This window comes from Diabrotica undecimpunctata, chromosome 2, assembly GCF_040954645.1.
Source record: "Diabrotica undecimpunctata isolate CICGRU chromosome 2, icDiaUnde3, whole genome shotgun sequence".
NCBI classification, from domain to species: domain Eukaryota; kingdom Metazoa; phylum Arthropoda; class Insecta; order Coleoptera; family Chrysomelidae; genus Diabrotica; species Diabrotica undecimpunctata.
In genome coordinates this window covers 51,193,901-51,208,051 of record NC_092804.1, presented here as the reverse complement: position 1 = coordinate 51,208,051, position 14,151 = coordinate 51,193,901, and the positions used below count along the sequence as shown (strand labels likewise).

Below are 14,151 nucleotides of genomic sequence, written 5' to 3'. Positions count from 1 at the left end.
GGCTGCGTTATGAGAAATGAACCGAGATATGACTTGTTGCAACTTCTTTAACCAGGAAGAAGAAGTATATCTTGGCTTCAAAACCTGAGAAAATGGTTCAATTCGTCTACAACCAGACTATTCTGAATAGTTTCAAGCAAATATAGGCACCATAAGAAGAAGAAAGGGATGATTATTCATACACTAAACCTAGATATGGCCTACGAAATATTTTAACAGTTTGTCATGTAAGCGTTCAAACACAATTATCCCGAGATAGTGAGGAACTCCAACGGAAAAGTACTCAGGTAGAATGACAACCTTAAAAATCAAACTACAGAAGTCAGACGAACTGTTAATTCCATCAAAACATCAGATGAGTGGGACGAGTATCGCAAAGCCCTGACTGAATATAATAAGGAACTGATAAGGATAAAAATACAATTGTGGAGAAGGCATTACAAGAAGATAAAACAGTCAGCAGAATTGTCAAGGCTCTATAAAGACTCTCAAATAAATACTCTACTTCTCACTCTACAAGTAGTCAGCTAAATATACACAGAGTGGTGAAAAAACACTGAAAGAACTTTTCAGGGTGCACTTTCTTGAGTCTCAAATAAATTTAATACCACTAAACACATGGCTGCAGAATGAACTGGATACCATAATTTATGGTTCTAGAAAAAATAAGTGTGACAAAAGGTGGTAAAGAGGAACAAAATCAAATGGGCAATAAACTCATTTGAGTATTTTTTCCATGTTTCTTAGTTCGTATCTTTCAAGTTAAACCCCAAATAATATTTCGTTCTTTTCACGTCGCCAAGTCGATAATAAATCATTTTATTGTTTGTTTATGTCACAGGCGTAAATTCTTCGATATTATATTCTTTGATCGAAACCGCTTTTAGGATATTCTGCGTTTCAAATAAATATTCCAGTTTATATGTTTGAATGAATTTTAAAGATAATTTCGTGATTCTTACTTGAGTCGCTGTAAAAGACAGTCGGCTTCGGCCTCAAATGGTCGGTCCAATTCGTAGTGTGAGATGCAGTCCTTTTGTTCGTGTGTTCGTGTGCAGAGAGTTCAACTCCAGTTTCCAACCTCAGGAACTTAAAGTTATAAAGTGAAATCCAGGTAACTTTTTATGTATAAATTTCAAAGTAAAGTAGACATTTTTTTAAATAACAATAATTTTCATACAGGATAAAAATTGTAATATTTAAAGGACATATGTAAGTCTTTTTTATATTTTATTTTCGTATAAACCCATGTAATTTGTGTCATTATTTTTAGAACTGTTTGTGGTAAGACACAATAAATGTTAAATTTTTTTCTTAACATTTTGTTTATTTTTTTTAGCTAACCCTTTTTTGAGTTTCATTTGAAAAAGATATGATCTGCATTTCTAATAATTATTTCCCTAGTTACAACTAGTTGTTGTAATAGTTATAAGTAGGCACCTCGAAGTGGCGTCCTTTTTAAATTACTAGAAGTGTTTCCGGTTTCCTTTCTGTGTTTTGTTTTATTTGTCCCAAGAGATGCATGACCTTTATCCACGACCCCAGCTCTCCTAATAAATCCTGAGTACTGTCCGCATACGTTTCGATTATTTTGCTTGCCCTATCTCCACCCCAATAATTTCCGTCCCCAATTTTCAACCCCATAATCTTATGGTAGGCAAAATATGTTCGTTACAATTTTAATAGATCCAAGAAGTAGACTATAAAAAGAAATATTAAATCTAAAGCCTAAAACGTATTAAAAAGTTAAGCAATGTCATTACTTCTGTATAAGAAAAGTGTAAAAAAGTGAAAAATTAAGATCAAGTTGCTGTGTGACACTCATTAATTGATTTTTTGTAGCTTTAAAGTGTTCCTACTAAAGTAATATACGTGCTCTTGTATATGGCGGAGAATTGCGCATTAATATTGAAGATTGCTTTAACAAAATAAACAGAGCTGAGATTCATGTGTATATGATATAGCTCAGATTCATATCTAAGCTCAACATAACGAAGAGAAAGTTAAACTGATTTTAGCTATTAAAAGTTAAAAATTCAGATTATTGTATAAAATTTAACAACTTTCGCTCATAATAATTGTTGAGTAGGAGAAACTACCTTGAAACAAAAAAAATATAAGCACTTAAAAGACACTAAAAATTTTGGGAAAATGTTGGATGATAATATCTGGACAAAGAGCATAATAATAGAGTAGAGGAGGAACAATAAATTGGAACATCACATAAATTAAATTACTGTGTATAGTGTAGCAAGAAGTAACTTAGCAAGTACAACTTAGTAAGTAGTGTAGCTTCTAAGTAACTAAGTAATAAATACTATTTGGTTTTAATGTTTTTATTCAAAGATGCTTAGACAATAAACAAGACCTTAACATCTGCTTTAAACACTTTAACAAAGTCTTCGATAGGATTACACGATAAACTAATGGAAATTCTAAAAAACAAAAACTTGAAAGAACGAGATATAATATTAATGCCACACTACAATTAGCGAGCAGCAATAAAAATTGGGCGAGAAATATCTCGCCCTGGAAAAACTACATTTCTGAATTATCTGAATATGAAAAACTAGCACATTCTACTCTAACGATTGCCATAACAGGTCCATCTCTAACAGAATGTGAAGTTACTGAATTCACCCAAATACTGAAGCATTTGGGTGAAAATGGCATTTAAACACTGTGTGGTCTCTTTAAAATAATTTATAACACTGAAATATTACCAACTGATTGGCTTGTCGACATCTTTCACAATACCAAAGAAACATCGTGCAGAGATATGCAGTAATTATCGGACAATAAGTCTGATGAGTCACGTTTTGAAGATCTTGAATACAGAATATTAGAGGAGATAATTAGTAATACTCTATTCTGATTCAGGGTTGGCTTGGGTAAGAAAGAAGCCAAGTTCTTGTATTGTCCAGAATACAAGAACTCTGGGATAAAAAAAATATAACAAAAGAAGTAAGGCAAGGCTATATGCACTCGCCTCTACTCTTTAACTAGTATTCACAGGAACTCTACAAAAAATATATAACAAAAGAAGTAAGGCAAGGCTATATACTCTCGCCTCTACTCTTTAACTAGTATTCACAGGAAATATTTAAAGAAAGCCTTAATGAAGATAAAGGAAGATATTATTGTGAATGGTGTAACTGTGTAATATTAGATATGAAGACTTTCAAAATCTGATAAACAAAATAAACCAGAAATGTGATCATTTTGGATTAAAACTCAACGTTAAGAAAACTAAATATATGATATTTAGCAAACAAAATTACATACATGATTACATACACGGTATCAAAGTAGGAGATGACGTACTGGACAGTGTGAAGAATCTGCTGTAGGTAATATTAATGAGAGCTGCTGTAGAAATTAAAAGCCGAATAGAACGAACCCGGCTACATTTGTAAAAATGGGAAACGTACTTTGCTGCCACGATTTTGGTATTACCTTCTCGTTCGAATGACACATTGATATATCTTTTCAGTGCTACTATATGTACTGGAAGCGTCGACTCTAAGTGAGGCCATACTTGGGCGCTTGAGACCCTTTGAGATGTGGTAATATAGATGACTACTATATCTATATATAGCTACCTAGATAGGCTGAGTCGACATAGCTAGAAATGACGAGGTCCTTAGATGACTGAACCAAACAAAATAACTGGTCAATATCATAAAGAGGCGCAAGCTGGAATCTCATCATTAAGGGGAAATATACAAGGTAAATTTGGTGGTCCTAGTAGAAAAAAAAAATCATGGCTGAAAAGTCTACAAAAAATCCACTACCTAGACCATTATTTAGAGCTGCTGCCAATATAGTTACGATAGTGAACATGGTAGCCAACATGATACCCAACGATCGATAATGGTTATGGAAATAGAAGAAGAAGAAGAGAAATATCTGAAGAAATAGAAATCGAAGCGAGGAAGTCAGACAAGTGTAGGGTATAGTATAGTAGTATATTGTCAAATCTCTTCTTTAACGTACTATGATGAAATCTTATGGGAAATTATTGAATCCGATAGAGTAGGGAGAAAAGTAAATGGGTTTTGAGTTAACAATATTAGACATGCTGATGATACCGTAATAATAGCTGATAATTTAGAAAATCTAAAAAGAATAATAAATAATATTTGAGGAAAATTTGAGAATATGGACTCTCCTTTAACGTTAAAAACATGAAAATTAGCAAGAACAATAAATCTAACGAAGTCCTATTCCTAAAAAATAAAGAAGTACACGTACTTTTGAACAATAATAACAAAAAATAAAGACTATACTTCTGAAATAAGCACACTTTTTTTAACTGTATAAAAATCAAAAAGATTCTTTGTAATAGAGAGTTGACAATAGGCCAAAAAAAATACGATTGACTAATTGTTACGTATATAGCGTTCTATACCATAAAATCGAATCATGAAAGCTTAATTGAGAGGTAATAAAAATACTCAACTTCTTTGCGAAGAAGAACTAAGAAATAAAAAGAAGTTAAATGAACAATAAAAGAAAGAAAACTGTAATTTCTCGGACATATAATGCATGGAGATAAATGCTGCTCATAATCCAAGATAACAGAGGGCAGGAGTGTCGGAAGAAGATAAATATCTTGGCTGAAAAATTAAGGAAATTGCATGGATTGCAACTCTTGAGAGCAGCTGCTTAGAAAGCTAGAGTAACTATGATAATTGCCAACCTCCGTAAGGGAGATGGCACTTGAAAAAGAAGAAGATGAAGGAGATTAGCACATAATATTACCGAATACTATAAAAACACCAAACCTACCATGGTATAGGATTGACCTAACAACACCTGAAAAGAAAACAGAATTATCAGGATAATTTCTAACTAAAAGAGAAGAAAATAAGAACATGTGGAAAAAATCTTATAAAGAGTAAATAAAGTATGTCGAAGAAAAATATCCTAGGCCTTATCTATCATATAAAATTTAAATAACTGTGCCGATCACCGACTTAAGACTGTAAAGAAAAAAAAAAGAAATCCTGAATATAAAAAAACAGGTATGAAATTCAAAGCACCCCGTAAAAATACTCAATAGGTAATTGTAAATCTAAACACCACCCAAACACCAAACCCCGAATTCCACGATAGTGTTTCACGTTGCGATGACCGGTGGAAAAGATAATCTATTCTGAGCAGAAGCTATATATGGCGCGCGCAAAACGGGTTAAAGACGGCAAGCGTCGCTACGCATCGCCGGGAGCCGACGCCTTATGTTATTTAAGAAAGTTTTTGTAGCTAGTCTCCCAGTTGCGGGTGTTACTTGGAGAAGCTAACATCGTTGACAACCATGGTAAGTTGAACTAAAGTTCCCTAAGGACGAACTGAAGGGAAATGTTGTAGACATAAGGATTAAATGGATGTCCCTGTGTTTGTGGAAGTGTCTTGTGATGTGATTTCTTTGTGTTAGAGTGATAATTTTATACCATGGTAATAGATCTGTAATTATATAACACTCGTTTTTTTTTTCAATAAGGCGATTGCGAATATATACAGTATAGAAAAATTTGAAATTACGTCATGAGTTACTCGTTTTTTCCCAATTTTGTCAAATATGTGAACAAGTTATTTAAATTTACATATTTCTTTACATTAAACTAAAAGCCTTTTTTAAAAATATTTTTTCAGTAATTTTTAATCTTTTTTTTTTGACCGTTTTTTTTTTTTAAAACATTTTTTGTATCCTTTAAATATTTTTAAATGTGTATTATACGAATCCCAAATTACCAGCAAATTAAACCAAAATTAAATTATTTCTTATGTAAATACTAAAAAAACTAAAAGTTCTAAATAAAATAGTGCAAATCATTTCTCAATTTTTTGTTGATGTATTTAAAATTAATTAAAGTAATATTTGTTATTTATTACATGCTAAAAATAACTTGTAGCTTCAATACTTTAAAGTTTCCACTCAGTCCGAGAAATTATTCTATTTTTCTATATTTCTTTTTATATTGTCGCGCTTTCTAAATTATAAAGTTTAAAACTGTTGTCTCTATGAATAATTTTTCATTGAACAACTAAAAACTTATGCTAAATTAATTTTTCGGAATAATATTTCAATATACCTATTTGTAAATTCAATTTTAGCTTTTGAGTGTTTTCTATATTCAGGCTATTTTGATATAATTTTTAAAAAACATTGAATTTGTTAAGATCCTTATAACCCTCTTGGAAAAATTACGAAAAGTTGATTAGAATCAACTCTAAATCGGAATGGATATATTAGAGGAAAATTATATATGTTCACTTAAGAGTTAAGTTGGCTGGAATATGTTGGTAGTTAGTGATAATTAGTGCATACTTTATGTTGCCAAAGTAAAAGCTTTTTTGTATAATGTATAATAACTATTTTGTGAATTTTAACTTAATGTTATCACTATATTATTTTAATTATTCGTTTTAATTACCAATTCAGTTTTTGATCTCTTTATCCCATTTATTTAACCCATTTCAATCGGAGCATAATTTCTTTCGCTAAAATTCTACCTTCGACGTTTATTATCTACCATTTTATTTTATCCTTAATTTAAATGTTTTCTATAAAAATTTATACAAATGAATGAATTATTTTCAATGAAAGAATGTGAACTATACATAATAATTGTATATTTCTTTAGGATTTATATAGCAAGTGACCTATCAGTAAAAATTTAATTTGCTGTTATAATGTTAAATGCTGTAATTGCGAAACAATATTGAAAACCTTGAATGAACCTATGAAATTTGGAACAATATTTCCAGGCTTCTAAAAATAATCTCGTGCTTATGAAATCGTAGTAACACGAACTCATATTGGGATATTTTTAGAACAAATATGAGATTGGAAATGTTCTCTCTATTTGGTGCCGTGCCAAAATAGATTTAAAGTGACCTGAAATTCTTGATTTTTTTAAGATTTGAATTTAGGATAGGTATTGAGAATATCTGGATGATTGACAACGATTTATTACGACTTAAGATTTATTTTTAAAGCCAGAAAATATTTCTTTGTACTATGTATTGATTAATTCCTACCTCTGTTTTGTCTAATATAATGACTTTAGGAAATAGTCATTATTAAAATTATCTTCGTTTTAAAAATAATTCTAAAAAACTCATCATTAAAATTATAAAATAACTTTAATCCCTTACGTTTTTTTTTCATTTTTTTTTATTATTATATATTTTTTCTACTTAATCTGATTACAACCACAATTTATTTCTTCATCTTCATTCCTATTTTTTTTTGTATTGAGCCGAGTATACTCTTTGTTTAGATTTCTTAGTGATTAAAATGTCTATCCTACAGTTTACTTTGGAAATTTCAATTGTTTTTTATACACATTTCTTAATACAGAGCATCTTCTTTTCTTCGTATTATGACGTAACATAGTATTAAAACTTTAGAGGCTGAAGCATAAATTAACAAGTTAAACTATTGTAACAAATAGAAAGTGAATCAAATACCAACTATCACTACATATACTGTAACGTGAGTTAGGACTTATGCTCTTACTTACTTATTTCATATTTTCCCACATCTATTCTAATGATAATTGAAATCACTTTTCCATCTTTATTTATCTTTTGACACAAAAGCTTTAACAGGATGTTTTTATTTTTTAGGCGGATAAAGAAAAGAAGGTCAAGAAGAAGAAGAAGGAAGAAGGAGAAGCTCCTGCTGCCGCTCCTGCCCCCGCCGAAACCAGGTCCTCCTCAAAGAGTTCCTCCAAGAAAGCCAAAAGGTCTGGTTCCAATGTCTTCTCCATGTTTTCGCAATCTCAAGTAGCTGAATTCAAAGAAGCTTTCCAACTTATGGACCACGACAAAGATGGTAAGATATATTACTATTTCTTTGTGCCATAATGAAACCGTTGAAAAATACACCTTTCTTCATTAAAATGTGACTATCAAAATATCTTACAATTTTTTCCTTTGTGCCAAATCTCTAGTCTCATTTTTATTAATTTTTTTTATTTTTTCATGTTTCACATATTGCTATAGAAAAATTCAGCAGCTTTTCTATTTACATTTTAAAAAAGTATTTTCTATTCAATATTTTGCATAGAATTTAAACTAACCACTGATACAATAGATAATTTTGATTTCGAATGGTATTTATAATTGTATACCATTTGAAGTTACTAGAGCAATAGTACCTTCTTACAGATAGTAGTTTTTCAGTTCGAGGTTTTCTGTTCTTACATATGTTACTTGCAATCATTTAGTCTTTTAGTAGTTATTACGTTAAGTTGCTGCACTGGATACCTTACAAATAAAAAATACATTTTTTTTTTGTTTTCAGGTATCATCTCCAAGAGCGATTTGAGGGCCACCTTCGATGCTGTTGGTAAACTCGCCAGTGAGAAAGAGCTCGACGAGATGATCAACGAAGCACCCGGACCAATCAACTTCACTCAATTGTTGGGATTGTTCGGTACCCGTATGGCTGATTCCGGCGGTACTGACGATGATGAAGTTGTCGTCAAAGCTTTCAGATCCTTTGACGAAAACGGCACCATTGACGGAGACAGGTAAGAATATCAAACAATTCAATATGAATATCTTATTGACTCTTTTAGAATTTGTTTTTACAGTAATGCCTGCTCTCCTTGTCCAACCTCATTCGGGTCAATATCTTCCTATTAAATACCTCTAAAATGTATTCTTGCTATAATTTTATTAGGCCTCTACTCTATTAGGCAACTAATGTTGTATTTTTATATTCGGCCTCGGATCTGTTTTTAAGGCTACAATAGTATTTGTGACGTTGACTGCCAGTCTGTTAGTTTTAAATCCCATGCTAGTCTGCCTATTCGCTCACTTTCGTCCTTATTTATTTCCTTCCTTATATACCGTAGTCCTACCAATTATGCTATCGTGATACCCTTCTATGCTGTGCAAAGAGAACCTATCACTTATTCAACGAAATTACTATTTCTAACATTTTCTGGCGGGCATTCCTTTTACTATTTCGTATTTACTTTTTGTAAAAAAATGTATGATTTTAAAAGGGATATATTTTATTTGACAGATTCCGTCACGCCCTCATGACCTGGGGAGACAAATTCACCGGCAAAGAAGTCGATGATGCCTTCGATGCCATGGAAATCGACGACAACAACAGGATCGACACCCAGGCCCTTATCACCCTCTTAACAGCAGCCGAGAAAGAAGAAGGTGAAGAAGGTGAAGCCGCATAAACACCATCATAACTTATAACAGAAAGTCAATGTAATCTCCACGGCTACCGTGTAGTTCCACTCAAACGAAAACATCAATTCGCATACATCTAAGTGTGGTGTGTTTCTTATATAATTCCAACCTGAACTTGGACACATAAGGAAAGGTCTACTTATATGTGTATTTTATTATGTATTTGTTTTTAAGTTTATTTTTATTCAGTTGCTTTACCATCACGTGACTCATAAGAAATATATTATTTTTTGTTTCATAAAACTTTTGTTTTAATTTCCTTCCTACTTTAATCTTAGACTAAGATTTGTAAAATATGAAGGTGACCAAGCTATTGATATCAGTTTCTAAGAGAGCAAAATTATGCGTATTTTAAATGTGTGTTATGCAAATGCAATCATCCGGCCAATTACTTACTAATACAATTAAAAAAGATACTTTTCACTTCGACTCAAGACTCAATTTGCATCATTTGCATCATAGGTTAGAGATAGTTAGATAGAAAATAATGGAACAACCCATGGAACAGTTAGGAAACAACTCTACACAAATGTATATTACATAGATATTATGCTTCCTCAAATGACATATCGGAATTTAAAAGTATGATTAAACCCTAATACGGCAAACTGAAGATATGTTCAACTTATTAACAAAATGAATAATTTTTTAAAATGACCTTATGCAATACCAATGAACTGGCGCTGCATACCGAGGCAGTAAAATCTTTTATCAAAAACAGCCACATTGCCCTTTTACTCAAATCTACAACTAACTTTACAACAAAAAGCTATCAATAACAGCCACATTGCCCTTTTACTCAAATCTACAACTAACTTTACAACAAAAAGCTATGGTAGAATGTTAAAATTCTTAATCTATAACACAAATTACCCTTATAACAGCGCCCGTGGGGGTGCTACTATTATAATGAAAAAATATTCATATTTCAGCAATCTACTCGACGCGACATGACTCGACAAACTATAAAAAGAACTATTTAAATACAAAATACAAACATTGTATTTTGAGAACGATTTCCGAAGTGGAAAATGAAACGTCAATAAACGTACTTTAACCTTTAATTGTGGCTTATTCCCATTTAAATAGTAATTACTTTAAAATGCCACAAGAAAATAGCTTCAGAACAATATTAGGAAATTCTGGAAATAAAAATGAAAAAAAGATTGAAAATGCTACAAGACCCCACAGATGAGAACAAAGCAGATTTTAACAAAAAAAGAGCACAAACACGGCGACTATTCAGAACTAAAAAGAGGAGCTACCTAGAACAGCAAATCCGGGAAATGAACAGAAGTGGCGAGAAGAATCAAATAAGGAAATTCTTTAGTGAAGTGAAGTCAATCAGAAAAGGTGCAAGTGTTGGAGTAACACAGTCTATGAGAAATGAAGCAGGTGAACTTATAATGATAGAAACGGAAATGGTCGAAAGATGGAAGGAATACTTTAGGAATTTACTAAATATTGAAAGTGAGACGGAGGAAGCAGATATTACGTTTCATTCTGCAGATATCGAAATACAAGCACCAACACTTGAGGAAGTAAAGAGTGCGATCGAGTCTCTAAAAGACCATAAAGAACCAGGAAATGATGGCATAAATGGAGAGTTGTTTAAAAAAGGAGGAAACCTTTTTTTACACCAAAAATTGTAGGACATCATTTTGAGAGTATGGCAACAACAGAAAATGCCTAAAGAATGGAATGGAAGCGTTATAATTCATATACATAAGAAAGGAAACAAAGAACAATTCCGAAACTATAGAGTCATATCGCTTATTAGCACATCATATAAAGTGCTATCAATTATCTTGCTAAAGAGACTCACACCATAATCGGAAGATATTCTAGGTGACTACTAATGCGGCTTTCGTGCTGGAAGGTCAACTATAGATCAGATATTTATCATCTGACAAATATAAGAGAAAAACTGGGAATTCAACCGCGATGTGCATCAAATTTTCATAGATTTCCAGAACGCATATGATTCCATAAAAAGAAGCAAATTGTGGATAGCAATGTTAGAAATGGGAATACCAAGAAAATTAGTTGAATTAGCGCAAATGTGCGTGACAGACTCATATGCGCAAGTAAAGATAGGAAGCAGAACATCGATGCCATTTGGTATAAATTCAGGACTTAGGCAGGGGGATCCCTTGTCATCGTTGCTGTTGTGCAGTCACGCATTCTACAAGAGACGTGAGAGAGGTGTTTTCACAGCTCGAAGAGGAAACATTTAGTCTGGGTCTCCGAATAAATGAAGAAAAGACGAAATACATGGTAGTAACCAAAAATCCAAGACCAAGACAACCACATAGAAAAAGAGGTCTCAGCAAGGATAGCTGCGGAAAATAGAGCATTATTAAAATCGAAGCTGCTAAAAAGAAAATCTAAATAAATACTGTAAAAGTCGATTATTCGCCAAATTATTACATATGGCAGTGAAACATTGACTTCCAACCAGCGGGAAATCAATAAGCTTCTAGTATTTGAAAGAAAGGTTCTCAGAATAATATTTGGCCCACAAAGAGATGAATTCACATGGGATTGTAGAAGACGCCGTAATGCTGAATTGGTGACTCTTTATGGAACTGAAAACATAGTCAGACATATCAGGGCAAACCGAATAAGATGGGCAGGTCACGTGGTACGATCAGAGGATGACAGAGTGTTAAAGACAGTGTTTATTGAAAGACTAGATGGTAGAAGATCAGTAGGCCGACCGAGAAAAAGATGGAAGGATGATTTTGAAATCTTGAATTGGGGTACAACAATGGGAAATAGAAGGACAAGATCGTAGAGGATGGAGGGCGATAGTGGAAGAGGCAAAGACTCACCCGAAGTTGTAAAGCCAGTGAAGAAGAAGAATCTCATCAAAATAAAATCTTTTTCTCAGTGGGTAATCTTTCGTAAAATGCTTCCTTGCTAAAATGCTATTTGTAATTTTTTGTTAAAAAAATGCCTTATTAGGGATTTTTTTTCTGAAAAAATACTAAACTAAAAACTAAATTTAAATAACCATTTCTAAGCGCTGCGCGTCTGTATCTCCGCAACCGTACACGCTTATGATTATCATATAAAGCAATATATTACTCGAAATGCATATTCGAAATATTTGTTTCCATGTTTTGCGTAAGATAGAATACATTGATCCTTGTTAAAATATTCTTACTTGTACTTAAAGGTTTAAAGATTAATATAATTGCAGTTCTGTTAGTAGTTTTTTAGAAAAAATCCCAAAAATCACTACTTAAGGCATTTTTTAAAAAAATATTGTAAATAATTCGGAAATCAAGCATTTTTCGAAAAATTATCAAGAAAGAAAAAGCATTTATTTGGATGAGATACGCTTAAAAAAATTTTACTCGAAGCGAATAGGAAAAATGGTTTCTTATAAGTTATTTGTTAATAACAATTTCCGGCCTACTTCCGGAAAAATAAAAAAAAAATACAGTTATACTTAAAAAAATATACAGAATGAAATCAAAAAAGGTTTGGTGCTGTAGAAATTTAGTCCATTTATGCTCTGCTTATAGGTAGGGGCAAACCGCTCGCCTATAAAGAAAGTCACTTTGGAAAAAAATACTACGATGAACACTCAACTCTTAATTCACTAAATCATGGTGCTCTAAAAGTAAGTGTACTGGAGCCACTTTGTATCTACTATTAACGTATGTTATCTTAAAATCTTAAAACACCTTAGTAACTGTCTCATTTGCTGAATATATAGCTATATTAACATCCAACACAAACCCACAAAGTGCATCAAAGTTGTAAAAAATTATTAACGGACTAAGTGAATGGTTAGTAACATGACAAATTGAATTAAATAAAACAAAATGGACTTATGTGACCTTCTGGAAACGACGATGAAACTCCCCTCCCACTATCATAAACAATAAACAGATATCATAGGACAACAATGCCAAATATCTTGGATTTGTTATTTGGCTAAATAACTTACAGAAATAAATAACTACAGAAAGCTAACGTGGAAGAAACGCCTAATCACAAAAAGGAAACAACTTGGTTAAACTGTGAAAATTATATTCGATGATTGGTCACGCATCAAAGTTATCACTTGAGGACAAAGTAATCATTTACAAGATGGCTCATATAGCTATTTAAACATACGACTTCCTACTAAGGGGTTAAACGTCTGATCCTAACAACTAACTCATCGAAAGATTTAAGGCTAAGAGTGATAGCCAACAGACCATGGTTTATATCAAACTGTATTGTGCGTGACTTACTAGTACCAACTGTTGTGAGACCAATTGTGAGACGTAGGTTTACACGTTTTACTCCTTATGAGCTAGCTAATGAGTTTTAATATTTATATTTAAACTTATTTGGTATTTATTTATATTCTATATATATATATATATATATATATATATATATATATATATATATATATATATATATATAGCTTGTTTATTTTCATCATCAGGAAAAACTGAAATAAAGTGCTACTGTTAGTAAAGCATCCTCGAAATCTATTAAGAGTGTAAAGGTTGTAAAAACTTACGTTATTGAGATTTGTCTTTCGTGGATATTCTACTCACAGGTGACAAATTCACGCACCACTCATTGATTGAGTCAATTATTAAAAAATATAAAAATTGCATGGTGTAAAAGACCAAACTTGAGTTTGGTTATAAATTATGCGAATAAGCTGGACCCGAGAAAAACCAACGTAGAAGTTAGTGTTTTCATGGATAAATACTCGCTCAGATCTGTTAATGATCGTCAAAGTTAGAAAAACTTCATATCTCGAATATATTGAGGTAAAAATTGAAAGAAAACTTGGTAAATTGTGGCTCAGAAATATAAGAGACTGAACCAGAGCTGAGGGAAACGCCTTACTGGTCGTCAACCTCAATAGAGATGGTACATATGAGGAGGAGGAACAGAAAAATGGTAGCA

General features: G+C 32.1%; 2 protein-coding genes across 3 annotated transcripts in view; one reads left to right on the top strand and one right to left on the bottom strand.

The window, feature by feature from the left end:
- Window positions 1–14,151, bottom strand: part of LOC140434532 (glutathione hydrolase 1 proenzyme-like) — an 83,575-nt gene that overhangs the window by 64,207 nt on the left and 5,217 nt on the right. The window lies entirely within an intron of this gene.
- Mlc2 (myosin regulatory light chain 2) lies at window positions 5,164–9,468 on the top strand. The gene is made up of 4 exons (XM_072522867.1): window positions 5,164–5,320; window positions 7,636–7,843; window positions 8,315–8,543; window positions 9,044–9,468. Exons 1-4 carry the CDS (start codon window positions 5,318–5,320, stop codon window positions 9,210–9,212), a joined length of 609 nt encoding a protein of 202 aa, XP_072378968.1. The 5' UTR covers window positions 5,164–5,317; the 3' UTR covers window positions 9,213–9,468.

Excerpts from the sequence above, each read along its gene's own strand:
- Mlc2 (XM_072522867.1), top strand. Across the intron at positions 7,844-8,314 it reads TATGGACCACGACAAAGATG|GTATCATCTCCAAGAGCGAT; the intron begins GTAAGATATATT and ends TTTTGTTTTCAG. Across the intron at positions 8,544-9,043 it reads GGCACCATTGACGGAGACAG|ATTCCGTCACGCCCTCATGA; the intron begins GTAAGAATATCA and ends TTTATTTGACAG.